General features: G+C 39.4%; 1 protein-coding gene across 2 annotated transcripts in view; it reads right to left on the bottom strand.

The window, feature by feature from the left end:
* Positions 1-20,440, bottom strand: part of LOC126278124 (low-density lipoprotein receptor-related protein 1) — a 688,899-nt gene that overhangs the window by 28,940 nt on the left and 639,519 nt on the right. For both annotated transcript variants that reach the window (XM_049978010.1, XM_049978009.1), the window contains 5 exons: positions 19,315-19,521; positions 16,236-16,374; positions 13,694-13,839; positions 10,771-10,876; positions 1,062-1,281 (listed from right to left, as the gene is read on the bottom strand). In XM_049978010.1, coding sequence (XP_049833967.1) covers positions 1,062-1,281; positions 10,771-10,876; positions 13,694-13,839; positions 16,236-16,374; positions 19,315-19,521 — 818 coding nt within the window. The remainder of the gene's footprint in view (positions 1-1,061; positions 1,282-10,770; positions 10,877-13,693; positions 13,840-16,235; positions 16,375-19,314; positions 19,522-20,440) is intronic.

Below are 20,440 nucleotides of genomic sequence, written 5' to 3'. Positions count from 1 at the left end.
TTTTCAGATGGTTCAGTAATCCATTAGTTTATCACCCAGGTTTGTTCAGAGATTATTTCACAAATTTATTTTGTAGCAAGACTTACCAGATTGGAGCATTATGTATTCTCATCACAGCAGCTATTTCAGTTAATACTCTGTTGGTCAAAAAATGATCGGTCTAGCTTTCTCTCTCAAATAACACAAACTCCCCAGCTGTATTTATTGGGTGGAGCTCGTAATATTTGAAGTTAAGCTGTTCGGGTGTAATTGCAGCTGATGGCCACTAAACAACGAAGCTTTAATGGCAGAGCTTTGAAAAGCTAGAAAAATTCTTATTATTCAATTCCATGTCACAGGAGGGAAATGAAGGTAAAGGAAACCATGAAAGCTCGAAATTAACAGTTGATGTATTATCTGAACACATTCACATAATACATACAGCTTCAACAAGATGATAATTCCATCACTTAGTCAGATATGCTAGTACAGCAATGATCTCTGTCTTTCTCAAGAGCAGCAGCCAAATCAGAATGAACAAAAGTTAACACATAAAAGATAAGATTTCGCTGACATTACTTTCAATATTGTGTGATACTACTATCACTGTAACACACCCTTTTTCAGCACAACAATTTACACTGCATTTTATTCAATATTTATCAAATTACCAGGGGACAGTACAACAGGTACAATGAAAAAGAGCACTACAAATGTTAACCTATAAGACTACGCCCTTCATCAGAAGAGGAAAACACACACACATTCACACAAGTCACATACATCACCTTAGTACCCATAGATACCTGTGTCCATGTGTGTGTCATTTATGTGAATGTGTGTGTGTATGTATGTTTTCTATTTCTGGCACTCTTTTTCATAGTGTCTGTCCATGAAGCAATACTTCCTCTAGGTGGTGAGTTGCAACCTATTCTTTCCATGTTGTTATTACCTCTATCAAGATCATATGTAATTACTCGGCTCATATCTGATAATTATTTATTATCTGAAGATATAATCAAAAGCTCTAAAATGAAACTCATAATGAACTGTGAACTGTAACATAAGTGTAAAATACAAACCGACAAACAGTGCGATCATTCACAACAGAACATGTTCCACCATTGGCACATGTACTGGAAGTACACTGTGATACTGTGTTGAATTCACATTCTGGGGGGCATACGCAGTTTTCTTCACCAGGTGAGCAATTGCAATCACATACAGCTTTTTCACATCGCCGTCCTGTGTACCCTGGCTTGCATTCACAGACACTTTCCTTTGCATAAGCACGGCATACCCCTGGAAAATAAATAAATAAACACAAATAAAATAAAATAAAATTTGATATTACACACCATTCACAGAGTGGGCTCTTAATATTAAAAATATTGTAAAATTAATGACACTGACATTATCCTCCAAGTTATTTTCTCCATTAGATATAATGGATGTATGTGTACAAGTTACAATATTACTTGCTTAAGACATTTTTCAGTTAAATTTACGCAAAGGAGGAAGATTTATAAGGAATCTAATTCTTACTTTTTTGTTCTGTTTCAAAGGACTGGGAACATCCTTTTTATTGTTGTTGTTGTGGTCTTCAGTCCTGAGACTGGTTTGATGCAGCTCTCCATGCTACTCTGTCCTGTGCAAGCTTCTTCATCTCCCACTACCTACTGAAACCTACATCCTTCGGAATCTGCTTAGTGTATTCATCTCTTGGTCTCCCTCTACGATTTTTACTCTCCATGCTGCCCTCCAATGCTAAATTTGTGATCCCTTGATGCCTCAAAACATGTCCTACCAACTGATCCCTTCTTCTAGTCAAGTTGTGCCACAAACTTCTCTTCTCCCCAATCCTATTCAATACCTCCTCATCAGTTACGTGATTGATCCACCTTATCTTCAGCATTCTTCTGTAGCACCACATTTCGAAAGCTTCTATTCTCTTCTTGTCCAAACTAGTTATCGTCCATTTTTCACTTCCATACATGGCTACACTCCACACAAATACTTTCAGAAACGACTTCCTGACACTTAAATCTATACTCGATCTTAACAAATTTCTCTTCTTCAGAAACACTTTCCTTGCCATTGGCAGTCTACATTTTATATCCTCTCTACTTTGACCATCATCAGTTATTTTACTTCTTAAATAGCAAAACTCCTTTACCACTTTAAGTGTCTCATTTCCTAATCTAATTCCCTCAGCATCACCCGACTTAATTTGACTACATTCCATTTTCCTCGTTTTGATTTTGTTGATGTTCATCTTATATCCTTCTTTCAAGACACTGTCCATTCCGTTCAACTGCTCTTCCAGGTCCTTTGCTGTCTCTGACAGAATTACAATGTCATCGGCGAACCGAATGTTTTTACTTCTTCTCCATGAATTTTAATACCTACTCCGAATTTTTCTTTTGTTTCCTTTACTGCTTGCTCAAGATACAGATTGAATAACATTGGGGAGAGGCTACAACCCTGTCTCACTCCTGTCCCAACCACTGCTTCCCTTTCATGCCCCTCGACTCTTATAACTGCCATCTGGTTGCTCTACAAATTGTAAATAGCCTTTCGCTCCCTGTATTTTACCCTTGCCACCTTCAGAATTTGAAAGAGAGTATTCCAGTCAACATTGTCAAAAGCTTTCTCCAAGTCTACAAATGCTAGAAACATAGGTTTCTTTCTTCTAAGATAAGTTGTAAGGTCAGTATTGCCTCACGTGTTCCAACATTTCTACGGAATCCAAACAATCTTCCCCGAGGTCGGCTTCTACCAGCTTTTCCATTCGTCTGTAAAGAATTCGCGTTAGTATTTTGCAGCTGTGACTTATTAAACTGACAGTTTGGCAATTTTCACACCTGTCAGCACCTGCTTTCTTTGGGATAGGAATTATTATATTCTTCTTGAAGTCTGAGGGTATTTCGCCTGTCTCATACATCTTGCTCACCAGATGGTCGAGTTTTGTCATGACTGGCTCTCCCAAGGCCGTCAGTAGCTCCAATTGAATGTTGTCTACTCCCGGGGCCTTGTTTCGACTCAGGTCTTTCAGTGCTCCGTCAAACTCTTCATGCAGTATCTTATCTTCCATTTCATCTTCATCTACATCCTCTTCCATTTCCATAATATTGTCCTCAAGTACATCGCCCTTGTATAAACCCTCTATATACTCCTTCCACCTTTCTGCTTTCCTTTCTTTCCTTAGAACTGGGTTGCCATCTGAGCTCTTGATATTCATACAAGTGGTTCTCTTCTCTCCAAAGGTCTCTTTAATTTTCCTGTAGGCAGTATCTATCTTACCCCTAGTGAGATAAGCTTCTACATCCTTACATTTGTCCTCTAGCCATCCCTGATTAGCCATTTTGCACTTCCTGTCGATCTCATTTTTGAGACTTATGTATTCCTTTTTGCCTGCTTCATTTACTACATTTTTATATTTTCTCCTTTCATCAATTAAATTCAATATTTCTTCTGTTACCCAAGCATTTCTACTAGCCCTCGTCTTTTTACCTACTTTATCCTCTGCTGCCTTCACTACTTCATCCCTCAGAGCTATCCATTCTTCTTCTACTGTGTTTCTTTCCCCCATTCCTGTCAATTGTTCACTTATGCTCTCTTTGAAACTCTGTACAATCCTCTGGTTCTTTCAGCTTATCCAGATCCCATGTCCTAAAATTCCCACCTTATTGCAGTTTCTTCAGTTTTAATCTACAGGTCATAACCAATAGATTGTGGTCAGAGTCCACATCTGCCCCTGGAAATGTCCTACAATTTACAACCTGATTCCTAAATCTCTGTCTTACCATTATATAATCTATGTGATACCTTTTAGTATCTCCAGGATTCTTCCATGTATACAACCTTCTTTTATGATTCCTGAACCAAGTGTTAGCTATGATTAAGTTATGCTCTGTGCAAAATTCTACCAGACGGCTTCCTCTTTCATTTCTTAGCCCTAATCCATATTCACCCACTCTGTTTCCTTCTCTCCCTTTTCCTACTGACGAATTCCAGTCACCCATGACTATTAAATTTTCGTCTTCCTTCACTACCTGAATAATTTCTTTTATCTCATCATACATTTCATCAATTTCTTCATCATCTGCAGAGCTAGTTGGCATATAAACTTGTACTACTGTAGTAGGCATGGGCTTTGTGTCTATCCTGGCCACAATAATGCGATCACTTTGCTGTTTGTAGTAGCTTACCCGCACTCCTATTTTTTTATTCATTATTAAACCTACTCCTGCATTACCCCTATTTGATTTTGTATTTATAACCCTGTATTCACCTGACCAAAAGTCTTGTTCCTCCTGCCACCGAACTTCACTAATTCCCACTATATCTAACTTTAACCTATCCATTTCCCTTTTTAAATTTTCTAACCTACCTGCCCGATTAAGGGATCTGACATTCCACGCTCCGATCCGTAGAACGCCAGTTTTCTTTCTCATGATAACGACGTCCTCCTGAGTAGTCCCCGCCCGGAGATCCAAATGGGGGACTATTTTACCTCCGGAATATTTCACCCAAGAGGACGCCATCATCATTTAATCATACAGTAAAGCTGCATGTCCTCGGGAAAAATTATGGCTGTAGTTTCCCCTTGCTTTCAGCCGTTCGCAGTACCAGCACAGCAAGGCCGTTTTGTTTATTGTTACAAGGCCAGGTCAGTCAATCATCCAGACTGTTGCCCCTGCAACTGCTGAAAAGGCTGCTGCCCCTCTTCAGGAACCACATGTTTGTCTGGCCTCTCAACAGATACCCCTCCGTTGTGGTTGCACCTACGGTACGGCCATCTGGATCGCTGAGGCACGCAAGCCTCCCCACCAACGGCAAGGTCCATGGTTCATGGCGGGATCCTTTTTATTATATGTGCTATTTTGATGAATAAAATATTTTACAGTGACTCTGTGTTTTAGCTAAAAGAGGGTAATTTTTAGGTGGTTCAATATGACAGGAATTCAGTTTCGAAATATTGGAGAAACTGTCTTAAGTGCTTTTGAAAATAGCTCACACTGCAGAAAAGTATCAGAGATACTTTCCTACTGTAGTGATGGATGGTAAACATTTGTATCTTAGTTTGATCATGTTAGTATAATACTTACATCATACAGTGTAGCAATCATAAATATTTTAGGGTTGGGATTTCAATTTCCTTCATTGCCTGTTTGACAAATTTTGAACAAGTCCTTCTGATTGGTATTTTAACTTTTACTTTTTAAGTATTTCTATGGAAAAATACAGCTATATAGTCTGAACAGTGGCTGGACCATACTAACAGATCTGTTAGATTATGAATTTGAAAAATGGAGAGTAACACATAAAAAACTGTAGAGGAGTTGCTTAAACTAGTTGTTGCTCGATTTCATTTGGTAAAAAAAGTGGAAATAAATTTAAAAAAGACAAAACACTGGGAAGTGAGGGGAAAGGGACATGTGTGATGAAAATAAATAACAGAAAGAATTTCATAAGGAATTATCACAGACAAGGCAGAAGCTGATGGTAATGGAAAAGAAACTAAAGTTTAATGTGTGGCTGACTTAATATTACAAACTGTTAAAGAAAATTAGAAATTAATATTACATTCGCAAGTCAAGTGTATATTTACCTCTCCTGCAAATTTCTGTGAGTGGCTACAGACAGCATAGTTTGTACTGTGACTGCTAGGTGTCAGCACCAGCTAACACAGGTGCAAAAATTTGTAATTGCTGTAAATGTTTGTTGTTGTTACTTCATAGACATTAACTAGCATATGTGAACCCTATACTGCACCATGAATGTTGAATTTCATTATGATCTTGTGTTTTATGTTTGCTTGTCATGCAAATTGGACAGGAAAGTAATGTAAATAAAAATATTATCTGCTTACTTATGTATTTGAATATAACTATTATTTTTCAATTTATTTTCTTCAATAAATATTACTTAACTGTGCCCAGTTTCAACACTACAAATAACAAGATTGATGTGTTCAAAGGCTGCTGTACTGAGACTACTAGATGTCAGTAGCAACCGACATAGGTGTAAAAATTTGTAACATAATTGTCTTTTGTTGCTACTTCACAGAAATTAACTAGCATACATATACACATTACTGCACTACAAATGTTGAATTTCAAAATGATATTGTGTTATGTACGCTTACTAGTCATGTAAACTGGGCTTGAAAGAAATTTGAATTGAAATATCATCTGTTTACTTATGTAGATGAATGTAATTACTATTTATCAATTTCTATTCTTACATAAATATTACTGAATTGATGTTTCATCTCTGTGTCCAGGTTCAAAGCTATAAATACCAAGATTGGTGTGTTCAAAGAAGGATGTACAAAAAGAATAACAATATTTAGGAAATCCAACTACAGATTTCTACAAACAAGTTATAACTTCTGGAAAAACACAGAATTTATAAAGGTAATGGCAGATACCTACAAGACCAGCACTAAAAGTGTTAAGTCTGGATGGATGGCAAATGCCATGAATATGTTGGAAAGCATGTTTCTATACTCAGAATCGAAAGAGTTTTGTCACAGACAGTGAGGTGGGACAGGGATTTTAACAATGCAAATGATGAAATAAATACCCAGGTGTCTATTACTACCTTGCAAAGTACATACACTATCAGGAAATTAAGTGCTGCCCCTATAAATTGTGCATCCAATGAAATTTGTTTTAACTGAGACATCAGTCTTGTTTTTACCAAACAGCTCCAATGAGGTAGTCGGGGCATTTGGTGGTTTGGGAAGTATGGTAAACTCATCCTGGTGCTCTTTCAACCTTGCATATTTACTGTGAGCTGTGTGACATGTTGCACTGTCCTACTGGCAGATGCCATCGTGCTGACATTAACAAACTGTATGTCGGAATGGACATAGTTCCCAAAGATAAATGCATAAGATGTATTGTGGCTTCCAGAATGATGAAAACGCCCAGAGAATTCCACAAAAACATCCTCTGGTCTGGACCTTCTGACAATTGTTGCACAGTGTTTGCTTTCAGGTGTCTCACGTTGTACATACCAGTGGCCATTTGTACATGTCATTTGAAAAGGCCACCTGACTCCACTCAGTGGATATCCACCTGCAGCTCTGTTACAGAACTTCCAGCCTCTGTTGCTGATGAACAGCAGTCAGCATGGGTACATTAACCGGGTACCTGTTGCAGAGGCCCATATGCTCCAACATTCGCTAAATGGTCACTGAGAAGTCAATGTTGGTAGCCCCTTGGTTCATCTAGTTGATCAGTAGCTCAACAGTTGTACACCTATTCGCTCATGCACATATACATTCCATCATTCATGCTTTCCATCCATGGCCAGTGATGTGCTACTGTTGCCTCACCATTGGTTTCAGATAGTACCAGTCTACCACACACAGTATATTTTAACCACAGTTGCACATGGGTGATTTTTAAACTTAGACATTTCAGAAATGTCTCCACCCTAGGCCCTAAAGCCAATGATCATCCCCTTTTGGATGTCAGATAAGTCACTCTATTTACAATCATTCTGTTTCCACGTTACAACAATGGCTACACGTTTTCCGCATCTTCACCACTTACTTTATATGTCCTCTGTGGTCATTGATGTTGAACATAGGTGGTGGTCACATTAATGTGACTGGACTGTATAGTAAACATGATTTCTCAGTGCAGTGACTGGCTGCTTAGCTGAGTGGTAACGTGCTTACCTACCATGCAGCAGGCCCGGGTTCAATTCCCGTCAGGTCGGAGATTTTTTCCGCTTGTAAACTGGATGTTGTGCTGCCCTCATCCTCATCCTCATCATCATCACTGTCATGCAAGTTGCCCAATGTGGCATCATCTGCAATAAGACTTGCAACTCGGTGGCTGACCCCCCCCCCCCCCCCCCCCCTGAAGGGTTATACGATCATTTCATTTTTTTCTCAGTGCGATTTGGCAGAGGATAGTGCCTGAATGGTGAAGGGATGCTCCACCTTGTGTACACTATTCTGTCTGCTTACATAATTTACAGGCTCACAAAAAATAGCTTCTTTGGAGGCCATCTGATGCTGACAATTGAGTTTTACTCTGTAATTGGTTTTTGTACTAAGCACTTTTGTATTAAGTCACAAGTAGCCTCACACTCCTGCCTGCTTTAGTAAGAGCGAACAAGGTGATGAGAAGAATGCAACCATAGCACTACCATTCACAGACGCACCAGACATGTGTACTGTAGTGGGAAGGAAGCAAGCCAATATATTACTAATATAAATGGCACCTCCATTTCTAAAGTACGCAATGCACAACATTAGATTCATACTTGCTCTGTTTCTGATCTCTAGTATCTACAAATCTACTTCTAGGAATCCTGATTGCAAGAGAACTGCGTGCTGCCTTTCAGATGGCGGTAACTGGGAGGGCCATGTTGACAAGATGATGTAACACTCTTCGCACGATCAACATGTCGTCTAGACATCCATTGTGAACGATAGTACAACCTCTCCACCTCCCCTCCTCTTACCCAGTGATGTACAAAGAAAACAGGTACTGATATACTTTCACTAAACCTGACTCAAAGGTGTCATGATCTCTTCACCCATAAGTGCAGGTTTATATGATGCATGGTGATCATCATAGAAGTGGGTAGGGCAGCAAGGAGCCAATGTACACCTCAATCATGTGGTTTCATGAGTTTAGCAGAGAGGTAGGTCACTCATATTTTGGGCAGTATAAATTACAAATGTTAAGCGCAATATTTGTAACATCAACTTGACTGAGCTTGCTTAGAACAAGCTAAAATTTGCCATGTATCATCACTGGAATCGGCCTCACCTACTTTACAACCTAAGGAGGATTGCCATTAAAGAGTGCAAAGGAGGATTTCCATTAAAGAGTGCAAAAGACTGGCGCAGCAACACCTTCAGCATCTCATGGTCAGCTTAACAGAGTGTTCCAAATAGAATATATGTATTCTGAATGCATATATTTATTAAACAATAAAAGGAAAAGGATAGATTGCTACTCACAATAAAGATGACATGCTATGTTGCAGAAAGCACAACAAAAAGACTTCATGATCTAGCTTTTGGGCAAAGAAAGGAAAGAAAACACACACACACACACACACACACACACACACACACACACACACATTCATTTGCAGATGCAAGCACACCTCATGCACACATAACTGCCATATCCAGCAGCTAGGACCAGTCCGAGCTGCCAGAGATGGCAGTCCTGCATGTGAGGTGTGCTTGCTTGTGTGAATGAATGTGTGTGTTTTCTTTGAAAGTTAAATCATGGTAGTGTTTTCACTGTGCCTGTCTGCAACACATTAACCTTACAGGGAGTAGCAGTCTGTCCTTTTCCTTACACTGTTGATATTCCAACCTGGAGTTTCCATTGTTGTATTTATTAAAGTGTACAACATACAATTATGAAACTTGGAACACATATTTACGAATCTCCAAGTTTAGACTATAGATGTTCAATATGTCCTCCACCAGTGACATGAACAATATCACATTGATACTCAAATTCCTTCCATACTCGGCTAAGCATGTCCATCAGCATGACCATTAACACTGATGTTATGATAGTACAGATCAACTCTTCTACATTCTTTGGTAGTGTCGGTGCATAAACATTGTCCTTAATTAAACCCCACAGGAAAAGGTCATAGGACACCAAATACGGTCAGTGTGGAGACCAGCTGAGAAGTGCTAAGTAACCAACTCAATAGCTAAGAAGAGTTTCATTCAGATATTCACGCACTTGGCAACTCAAGCGAGGGGGTACCCTGTGTAGTTGAAAAATAAAGTTATTCTGATTCAGCCTTGGAAACAACCAGTTTTATAATACTTTATGAAAAGGAAAGTTGCTACTCACAATGTAGCAGAGATGCTGAGTCACACATAGGTACAACAAAAAGGCTATAAGAAAATGAGCTTTCGGTCAACAAGGCCTTTGTTGGAGATACACTCACATAAATGTAACTTGAATACACATGACCGCAATCTCTGGCTTAATAGGCTTGTTACTGACATTTCAAAGCATGCCAAATTGTTGTTGTAAGCAGTTGTAACTCCCGTCGGGCATGACAAGTTGATTTTGTAGGACTATGCTAGAAAGAGTTTGAATTCAAGTGACATTTTTGATGGAAGTATGAGGCAGCCAGGACACTTTCCTTTACATATACATCCTGTGTCTACAAGATGTCAATACCATCTGTAAATGTTCCATCAATTTGGGGGATCAGTTTGGTACCTCAACCTGAAACATCTCTGCATTGTCATCTTGGAATTACATTTTGCAAGCTTGAGAACACAAGATGATTTCTGTTCCAGAGTAGCCATATTGCAACATGAGACCACAGCCAAGCAAGCAGAGGACAACTGAGATCTAACAGTGATACATATAAATTAGACAATGTATTTGCTCCTGCAGAGATGGCAATCAATATGTTTTGACAACATTATACTTCGTAATACACTCTGTACTTTATAAACGAAATGATGGAGCAGCAGATATTGAATGAGACCCAGCAAATTTTGATTTCACTTATGTGCACTTACAAACAGACAGTCTCAATTTTTGTGATTATTTTTTTGGCTTTAACAAACAGGTATCACTTCTGAATTCATATTTGCATGTTGTCTATCTGTGATTACTCCAATCTCTTTTCCCATATTTTATGTCATTTACTTCTGACAAATGTGTTGTGTTTGTTTGTACTTTATCTACTTACTTTCATTTCAGCTGTGTAATTATTAACTTTCTACTTCAGCAAGTGAAAAATCATAATTATGACTGTACTCACCTCCATTCAGACAGATGCCTTCGCAATTAGGGATTTCACATCTTCTGCCAATACGACTTGGTGGACATACACAGCGAGGTTCACTTTTGTTGATAATACATATACCCTGAAAGTAAATTGAAAAAATTATTGATAGAAATTTTGTCAGTATTGTGGATGGAGGCAAAATCACTTTTTTCTAATCTCAGAGTTAATAGGTTTGAACTGAAATGTTTGCTAATTAGATTATACACTCCTGGAAATGGAAAAAAGAACACATTGACACCGGTGTGTCAGACCCACCATACTTGCTCCGGACACTGCGAGAGGGCTGTACAAGCAATGATCACACGCACAGCACAGCGGACACACCAGGAACCGCGGTGTTGGCCGTCGAATGGCGCTAGCTGCGCAGCATTTGTGCACCGCCGCCGTCAGTGTCAGCCAGTTTGCCGTGGCATACGGAGCTCCATCACAGTCTTTAACACTGGTAGCATGCCGCGACAGCGTGGACGTGAACCGTATGTGCAGTTGACGGACTTTGAGCGAGGGTGTATAGTGGGCATGCGGGAGGCCGGGTGGACATACCGCCAAATTGATCAACACGTGGGGCGTGAGGTCTCCACAGTACATGGATGTTGTCGCCAGTGGTCGGCGGAAGGTGCACGTGCCCGTCGACCTGGGACCGGACCGCAGCGACGCACGGATACACGCCAAGACCGTAGGATCCTACGCAGTGCCGTAGGGGACCGCACCGCCACTTCCCAGCAAATTAGGGACACTGTTGCTCCTGGGGTATCGGCGAGGACCATTCGCAACCGTCTCCATGAAGCTGGGCTACGGTCCCGCACACCGTTAGTCCGTCTTCCGCTCATGCCCCTACATCGTGCAGCCCGCCTCCAGTGGTGTCGCGACAGGTGTGAATGGAGGGACGAATGGAGACGTGTCGTCTTCAGCGATGAGAGTCGCTTCTGCCTTGGTGCCAATGATGGTCGTATGCGTGTTTGGCGCCGTGCAGGTGAGCGCCACAATCAGGACTGCATACGACCGAGGCACACAGGGCCAACACCCGTCATCATGGTGTGGGGAGCGATCTCCTACACTGGCCGTACACCTCTGGTGATCGTCGAGGGGACACTGAATAGTGCACGGTACATCCAAACCGTCATCGAACCCATCGTTCTACCATTCCTAGACCGGCAAGGGAACTTGCTGTTCCAACAGGACAATGCACGTCCGCATGTATCCCGTGCCACCCAACGTGCTCTAGAAGGTGTAAGTCAACTACCCTGGCCAGCAAGATCTCCGGATCTGTCCCCCATTGAGCATGTTTGGGACTGGATGAAGCGTCGTCTCATGCGGTGTGCACGTCCAGCACGAACACTGGTCCAACTGAGGCGCCAGGTGGAAATGGCATGGCAAGCCGTTCCACAGGACTACATCCAGCATCTCTACGATCGTCTCCATGGGAGAATAGCAGCCTGCATTGCTGCGAAAGGTGGATAGACACTGTACTAGTGCCGACATTGTGCATGCTCTGTTGCCTGTGTCTACGTGCCTGTGGTTCTGTCAGTGTGCTCATGTTATGTATCTGACCCCAGGAATGTGTCAATAAAGTTTCCCCTTCCTGGGACAATGAATTCACGGTGTTCTTATTTCAATTTCCAGGAGTGTATTTTTAATTTTTTGAATGGGCTTATTATTCAAAATTCATATTCTGACAAAGGCACTGAAGATCTGTGGATGAACAAGAAAGGAAAAGGGGGAAGAAAAGGGGACTGTGATTAGGTGAAAACTTGTTCTTCCAACTGTAGACTAGGCTGAAACATTTATTGGAATATGGATAGACCAGAGAAGAAATGTTGGGTACCAGTAGACATCACAATTAGGTTCTTATCTGAAGCCCATTTAGAAAGACACTGATTTTTCAACATTGGATAAGGAGGAAGCACATTTATGGCAGCTTGACACTCCATACCCATGAAAACTGCATCTTCTGTATGTACCCCTGCCTTGCAGTGTTGCAACAGCAAAGGTCCTTTTCATACCTGGGTCTGAGTGATATGTTCTTCCTTTTTACCTTGCTTGAACAATTATGTTCTGCTTTTCTGTATGTATCAACAATTGTGTCTTGAATGTGACATCATTTTTTTTATGTTGATCATTCTCATTACCACAGCTTCTGTGTAACTACAGCACATATGTACTTGAAGGCTTCTGTTCCTCCACAGTGATGACACGTTTTTCACATAATGAAATTTTGTGAATATTGTGAAAAAGACAGATTGCTAATCACCATATGAAGGAGCTACTCAGTCACAGATAGCCACAATGAAATGCCTGCTGTACATTAAAGCTTTTGGCCAAACGGCCTTCTTCTACAGCAGAAAACACAAAAACACAATCACACAAGCACAACTCACACACTTCTACTTTTCTACTTTAGAAGAAGGCCTTTCGGTCAAAAGCTCAAATGTACAACAGTCTGTTTGTTGCACCTGCCTGCAACTCAGTGTCTCCTCTACATGCTGAGTAGCAATCTACCCTTTCATAATATTGTCACTATTTCAACCTGGATTTTTCATTGTTGACAATTCTAAATTTGTATACAAAATCCTGATTAAAATGCCTTATTTTTCAAATTGTTGAAGTAATTACCCCATCACAGCAGTGAGCACTGCTTGTTATATTTTCTCTGCTACTGACAAATGGACTCTTAAGAAGCTCCAAAATAGTACAATGGAAAATTCTGCCAGTTACAATTAGTTTTTGTTTCCTGTAATATGTGTTGCTCTTTACCTATGCTGTTTTCTTTATCCTGATTCCACATAATCTGCAGATTTCTTCTTTTATGCTCAACAAATACCATTGCCTTTTCCAGCTAAAGAATATACATGTCTGAATAAATACTACATATATTTATATTTCTTATTTTCTGCCTTACATGTTCACAAAATCCAGTACAAGCAGACATCTCACAGCGGGTTCCATTGTATCCTGGTGGGCATATGCAGTGTGGGGCACCGCCTTCTAATGAGCAGACACCAGTGTTCATGCACCTCAAGTTTTCACAGTGTTGACAGTTTGTACCTGTTTAATAACAAATAAAAGGCACTGGAAATGACTGCCACTCACACAAGAACATCAGAAAACAATACAGTAGTGATAAAAAAAACTAAAAAATAAACAACATAGAAGCAGAGCACTTACGTACCACTTGCTGCAACACAAAATAGGATACAAGAAATATTTAATACATGGAGGTGCTGGTGGCAATAAAAAGTCTTTCCAAATACTTTATTAACAGAGATATAAGGTGCAGGGAAGGACAACTGACATTTAAAAAAGTCCTGTCCTATATTTTGCCCCTCTCATCATCCAGAGTTTGGAGACACAATCCTTCGCTCCAAGATATTACATATACTTTTTCTTTGCCACTCTATTTTCTCTGCTGCTGACTAACAGGCTCTTTAAAAGTTACAAATACTATAGAAAGGAAGAAGAAGAAGAACGAGAAGACAGGTGATTACTTACCAACAAATGATGTGGATGCCAGATAGATAACGAGCTTTTGAACTTTCATTCTTTATGTGTGTACAACCAGGTGCTTACCTCTATGATTCATGCATCACTTGATGCACCTTCCCCCCCAATCTCTCTCTCCTCTCTCTCTCTCTCTCTCTCTCTCTCTCTCTCTCTCTCTCTCTCTCTCTCTCTCTCTCTGTGTGTGTGCGTGCGTGTGTGTGTGTGTGTGTGTGGGCGAGCGCGCGCGTGTGCGCGGGGGAGGGGGCTTGCACTAATGCGTGGCTGTGAGTGTGCAACGTATCTGTGCAAATGCCACAAAAGGAAAGAGAATGAAACTCTAAATCTAGCAGATCTCTGGTCCAAATGTTGTTGTATACCCATGTGGTATCCATATTTCATCTTTAGCAGAGTTATTTCTTGTCCTCTTTTGTTGTTGGCAAAAATTAAAACTGTTGACCACATTCCATAATTTGTTGACCTATATGCCCTATTCCATTTGCCCTTGTATGGTGACAGTTAATAGACACTAGATTCTTCTCAAATAGTGACAATAGAGCCCCCTGGAAATGTTATCAACAAAAGAAGTGTATATTAAACAATATTTCTTTTTAACACATCACAATTATGTATATTTGAGCATCGTTAACAGAAATGTGGTGGAGGGGTGGTCTCCATTTCATACACAATAAATTTCATAACATTATAAGTACTGTATTTTACGGACTACAAGATGCACCTTAATTTTAATGGCTATCAGGACATATGACATGTAAGTTCAGGAGACATATGTCAGTTTCTAGACTGTAACTGACTTCTTATAATATTTACTTTATTATGGTGTTTTTACTATTTTTGACAAGTTATATTTTGACATTACTTAATTTCCATATTACATAACCATTTTCATAATAGATGAAATCATACTAATTATTTTATTTTCATTGCTCTGATCAAGTTTGAGGACAAACTGTTTCTAAACATTTGTGTTTTTTAATTGTTGCTAATGATGCTTATTGCTACAGTTTGACTAATTCTGCTGTACCTTGATGTTGGATACTACGTAGACACCACTAGATACTGACTTGGCACCAAAAGTACTCATGATTAAATTAAGAGACAAGTGCAAATGGTGCTGACTTTTTATTCAAAATTTTTCAATTATTTATAACCTTGAAAATTGTTTATTAACGACCAGTAATAACAACAAACAGGTTTACAATAGTGTTGGTAGAAATAGGCAACTAAGTAATGTTGTTTCAGAGAGACACAGCAATGCAAGCTCCTCCTATTCCCAAAATCTTTTCCACGTTTGCAGTAAACAGCTATGGGAAAATAAAAGAGTCACTTAAATTTCAATTTTTGACTGGTTTCTGAATTAATTTTGTCTAAACACAAAATCAGTAACCCTCATATTAAATGCAATTCCTCTTAACTAAAGCTTTTTATAACCTCTGATATATTGTGTGTGACACTAATTTCTGTTATACTCAGCTATAAAACAAGCTAGGTCTCTGTTCTATTGAAGATCTATATCTTTCTTTTTTCTCCAAAACAGCCAATGAATATTTTGGTAAACATCATGAATTCTACAAACAAATGACTACACCTTCTGATCCATATACCAATGAAAATTAAGTTGAGCATAGAATGTTAGAGGCGTGGTGTTCTTCCCAGATACACTAAAATTAACATAAAAAATATTTTAACGTAATGTTGAAAAGTGTGTTTTTGCTTATTGTTCCTTATTTCATAGGGCTAATGAAAATTAATTAAGCCATTGGTTTAGCCAACAAACAGTATGAATGAGCACTGAGGGATAACCACTATAGTCAAATTCAAATTACAAAGTAAATATTATTGAACCTATAGATGCATGCTGTTACCAGTTCTGTTACTGGAAAGAAATATACTGAAAATGATAATGGCAAAATAAAAAAGGACAGAGAAGAAGCACGGCTGACCTGCATATCCTTTGGGGCATCGGCACCCAACAAATCCTGTGATGCTCCATTGACAAGTTCCGTTGTTCAGACAGTGTCCATCACAAGCATTAGCTGGTGTTTCACAACGGTCACCAGTCCACTGAGGTGGGCAGTTGCACTGAAAGTATAGAATAATATAGAATAACATAAGGCATACTTTTTTTACTCAAATAAACACACATTACAATCCATAATGAGATTTTCACTCTTTAGCAGAGTGTGCGCTTATATGAAACTTCCTGACAGATTAAAACTGTGTGCTGGACCGAGACTCAAACTCAGGACCTTTGCCTTTCGCGAGAAAGTGCTGTACCAACTGAGCTACCCAAACACGACTCACAACCCACTCTCACAAGCAGAACTGAAGCTGTGAGAGCAGGTCGTGAGTTGTGCTTGGGTAGCTCTGCTTCTATGTTTTGAAAAACAAAATACTTGTCTAACAACTAGCTGGCACCCAAAATTCTAAAAACTAAATACGGAACAATCAAGAGTTTTTCAATTCAAATATTTAGGCATACTCATTCAGAAACCTAGCCTGGGAAACACTGTTTACAAAATACATCATCATGAAATGCAAATAGCTTTTAGCCTTTCAAAAGATATCTGTAACACAAAATGCATCTCAAAATACACCAAACTGAGAAACTACAATGCAGCGATCAAGTCAGAGTGTCTTTAGGGGCTGAAATACTCATTTTATACAAAAGGTGGGACATTAAAGAAACCCAAAAGACAGAACAAAACATAACCAGGAAAATTTTAGATCCAAATTATACTAAAGGAGAAGTGTACAGACAAAGAAAGTAGAAAAGTATACCATCATTTATTAGGATATCAAAAAAAGCTAAAATTCTGTGATCATATTAAAAGAATGGAGCCAACTACATTAACTAGACATGCTGCGGCATTCTGTGAAACCCACAGTTAAGCTAAAACTGAGACAATAAAACTGATCAGTGCAGTTAAAGAAGAGATAAAGGGAGCAGGAATGACATGACTTAATATACCAGATAGCACAAATATTTGGCGGAAAATTCATGACTGAACAGTTAGCCTATGACGAAACTCCTAAGAAGACTGAAACAGCTTGCTCCGATGAGCAAACAAGAGCCCATTCTAAAGAATGAAAGTAATAAGGGCAAAAAGAAAGCTAAAACAAAAGCCTGAAAATACCCCTTGCTGTACATCACGTGGACTAGTAGGGCCTAAAGATGAATAATAATTGAATTGTAATGAGTGAATCTTGTTCTCTGTTTGCACTCTCAATTGACATTTCATACAGGGTTGAGCAAAGTGGTCAAGGGTGTGACTAGCAATGGGCAGGAGAGGACACTATACTCTCTCAGATAAGTACATTTTATGATAGTAGGTGTCTGTAATAAAGTGGTGGCATTAGTATGTTTGGTGATTAATAAAAACAGTGTTACAATTGTTTGGAGCTTTATTTTGTAAGATAGTTTACTTTGTCTCCCTCCCCCCTCCCTCCTTCCAAAGAACTAATATGAATTCCCCCCCCCCCCCCCCCCCCCCCCCCCCAACCACTCAGCTCAGATCCTGGGTGTGCTCTTGGTTGAGAAAGCTGTTTTTCTTTGTTTTACTGTAATTTCACATTTTTATCTTGCTTTAGTAAGGAGGTCTCCATTTTCATGCACAGCTTTGAACATTACCCATGGGGTGGTTGAAAGTTATAGGTTTCCTAAGTTTCCTTATTGCAGGATACAGGATACATAATAATATCCCACGTCTACTGTAATGTTTTGAAAGTAAATGTTGTCTGTGAAACTGTAACAATTGACTGCACCACTGCTTCTGATGGCCAGTCACTTTTAATCAACAAAAATTATGTTACATTTGGTACACCACTGAGGTTAATCAATTATGTCATCCTGTGAACTAGTATGTTCAAATTATCCTAATTAGTTAAGAGTTCTCTCAAATGTTATGTTAATGACACAAGACAATCAAGTGCTGTAACTGAATGCCTCCTGAACCTCCATATTTGTTGCCTAGCACGCACAGATTAGCAATAGGTTTTCATAATGTTTGCCACAATATGAAACACTGCAGAAACTATCATCCAAAATAAAATTAATGTGAGATTTACCAGAGAACGCAATATAACACTATTCCTGCACCCGACTCTGACATTCTGTTATGCAGTCACAGCTCCTGAGCAATGGAGAAGGGCCAAACAGAGCTGGTGAAGATTAGGTTTAAGACACTACTAGACATGGTTGAGGAGTGAGGCATATGGTAACCTCCTCTCTCTATGGCCTTTGTGAATGAACTGATGTGGTGTGTATGTATCTGCCCAATATAACCTGATATTTCTTCCTGTGTCAGCACTTAAAGGCATCATAATATTTGCAGTGCCTTTGATTAAATAGAAGGTCATAGGAATTAATTGTGCAGCTTCGCAGATGACAATGAACACATAGGGTGCTGTGAGTAGAAGCCAGACATCTATAAAATATTTTGTTCTTAGAGAAACTGGCAAATTCAGTGGAGACTTTGGTGATCTTTCACCTACCAGGGTTATGCATTTGGTTTATGTGCCATATGATATTGTATTCTGGGCTGCGAACATTATGATATATTTGTGACTGTGTATCCTGTATAATGATGCTACAATCTTGGTCACTGATATCTTAATTGCTGGTATATGTTCTTTATCTTGTGGACATCAAGGAGCTCCTCATTGGTTTAGCAGTATTGATGTCTTATCACTTTACTAATTTTATAGCAGATAAGGTCATTAAAATAATGAAGTCAGTGATTTGATCAGAAGAGGGAAGGGAGTAAGGTTACGAGAGGATTGGGGGGAGGGGGGGTGCGGGGGGGGGGGGGGGGGGGGGGGGGAAGGGAGCGTTAGGCACAGGGGTTGATCATCGAAGAAAGTTTGCTACTTTCTTTTAATTATAGTGTGTATCCTATTAAAATCTATGTTTACTACAGGATACAACATGTATGGCACAATTCTCTCAGTAAACAGTTCATGAAAAGTTACCAGCAAAATTAATAAATATTAATAGTGGAGCCATGAGAAGTGTTCTCTTGCCTTTGGTTGTGGTGTCGATGACAAGAGATCAAAATAGCACATGCCCTTGTTGTGGCAGTACTGTGAGCATCGATAATGCTGGCAATGATCTCCATCGTACTGTGGAGGACACACACATTTTGGACCATCAATACCTATCTCACATCTTCCCTTGTGACAGTTCAGATCGCAGGCCTTGTTCCTTGTTCCATTTGATTTGCAGACAGTCTGAAACACAGAGGAAATGTTTGCACAATGTCACTATAACAGATGCAAGTATAATTATTAAACAATAAAGCAAAATTTATCCAAAAATGAGGAATAGTAACCAATCACCTGCAGATGATAAATGAACTGCATTCAAACTTTCGTAACGGCAAAGAAAATTTCAGTTTCTCTACAGCAAACCAAATCTTTGCTTTATAGTTTAAATACCCCTCTCTCTCTCTCTCTCTCTCTCTCTCTCTCTCTCTCTCTCTGTGTGTGTGTTTGTGTGTGTGTGTGTGTGTGTGTGTGTGTGTGTGTGTGTGTGTGTGTGTGTGCGCGCGCGCATATGAAAAAAAAAAAAAAAAAAAAAAAAAAAACTGGAAAGAGAGGAGCAGCTTAGTTGAGAACTTTCCTATGGTGTTATCACTGTATAATTGACACACATCAATTAACTGCAAGTGGGTGGCTGCTTTTCCTCATTTTCACCTATCATTCCATCCTGGAACATCCATTACTCTAATTTAAAACTTTCTATTATTTCAGTAATACTAAAAGCAAATTTTCTTGCTTTTTGCATTTCGCTCATTCTCTGATTACCATTGATTATCACAACTTGGTAAATTTTTTATTAAATTTAGATATATAGAAAAATAATGATATGATATGGAGATCCAGAATTTTGTGGTCTACTGACCAAGCTTATGCTTCCATCAATGAGTTCAAACTGGTACCTGCATATGATCAATGATGTAGTTTACAGATGAAAAATTGGCTAATGCCTTCTTCAGAAAACATAACACACACACAAACACACACACATTCACACAAGCAAGCACATCTCATGCACGCAGGACTGCCATATTCAACAGCTCAAAACCGAATGCAAAAGCCACATTGGACAGCAATCTGTAATGGTACAGTGAGGGGGAGGAATAGCAAG

This window comes from Schistocerca gregaria, chromosome 6 (assembly GCF_023897955.1).
Source record: "Schistocerca gregaria isolate iqSchGreg1 chromosome 6, iqSchGreg1.2, whole genome shotgun sequence".
Taxonomy (NCBI): Eukaryota; Metazoa; Arthropoda; class Insecta; order Orthoptera; family Acrididae; genus Schistocerca; species Schistocerca gregaria.
This window is presented reverse-complemented; position numbering and strand designations above follow the sequence as displayed.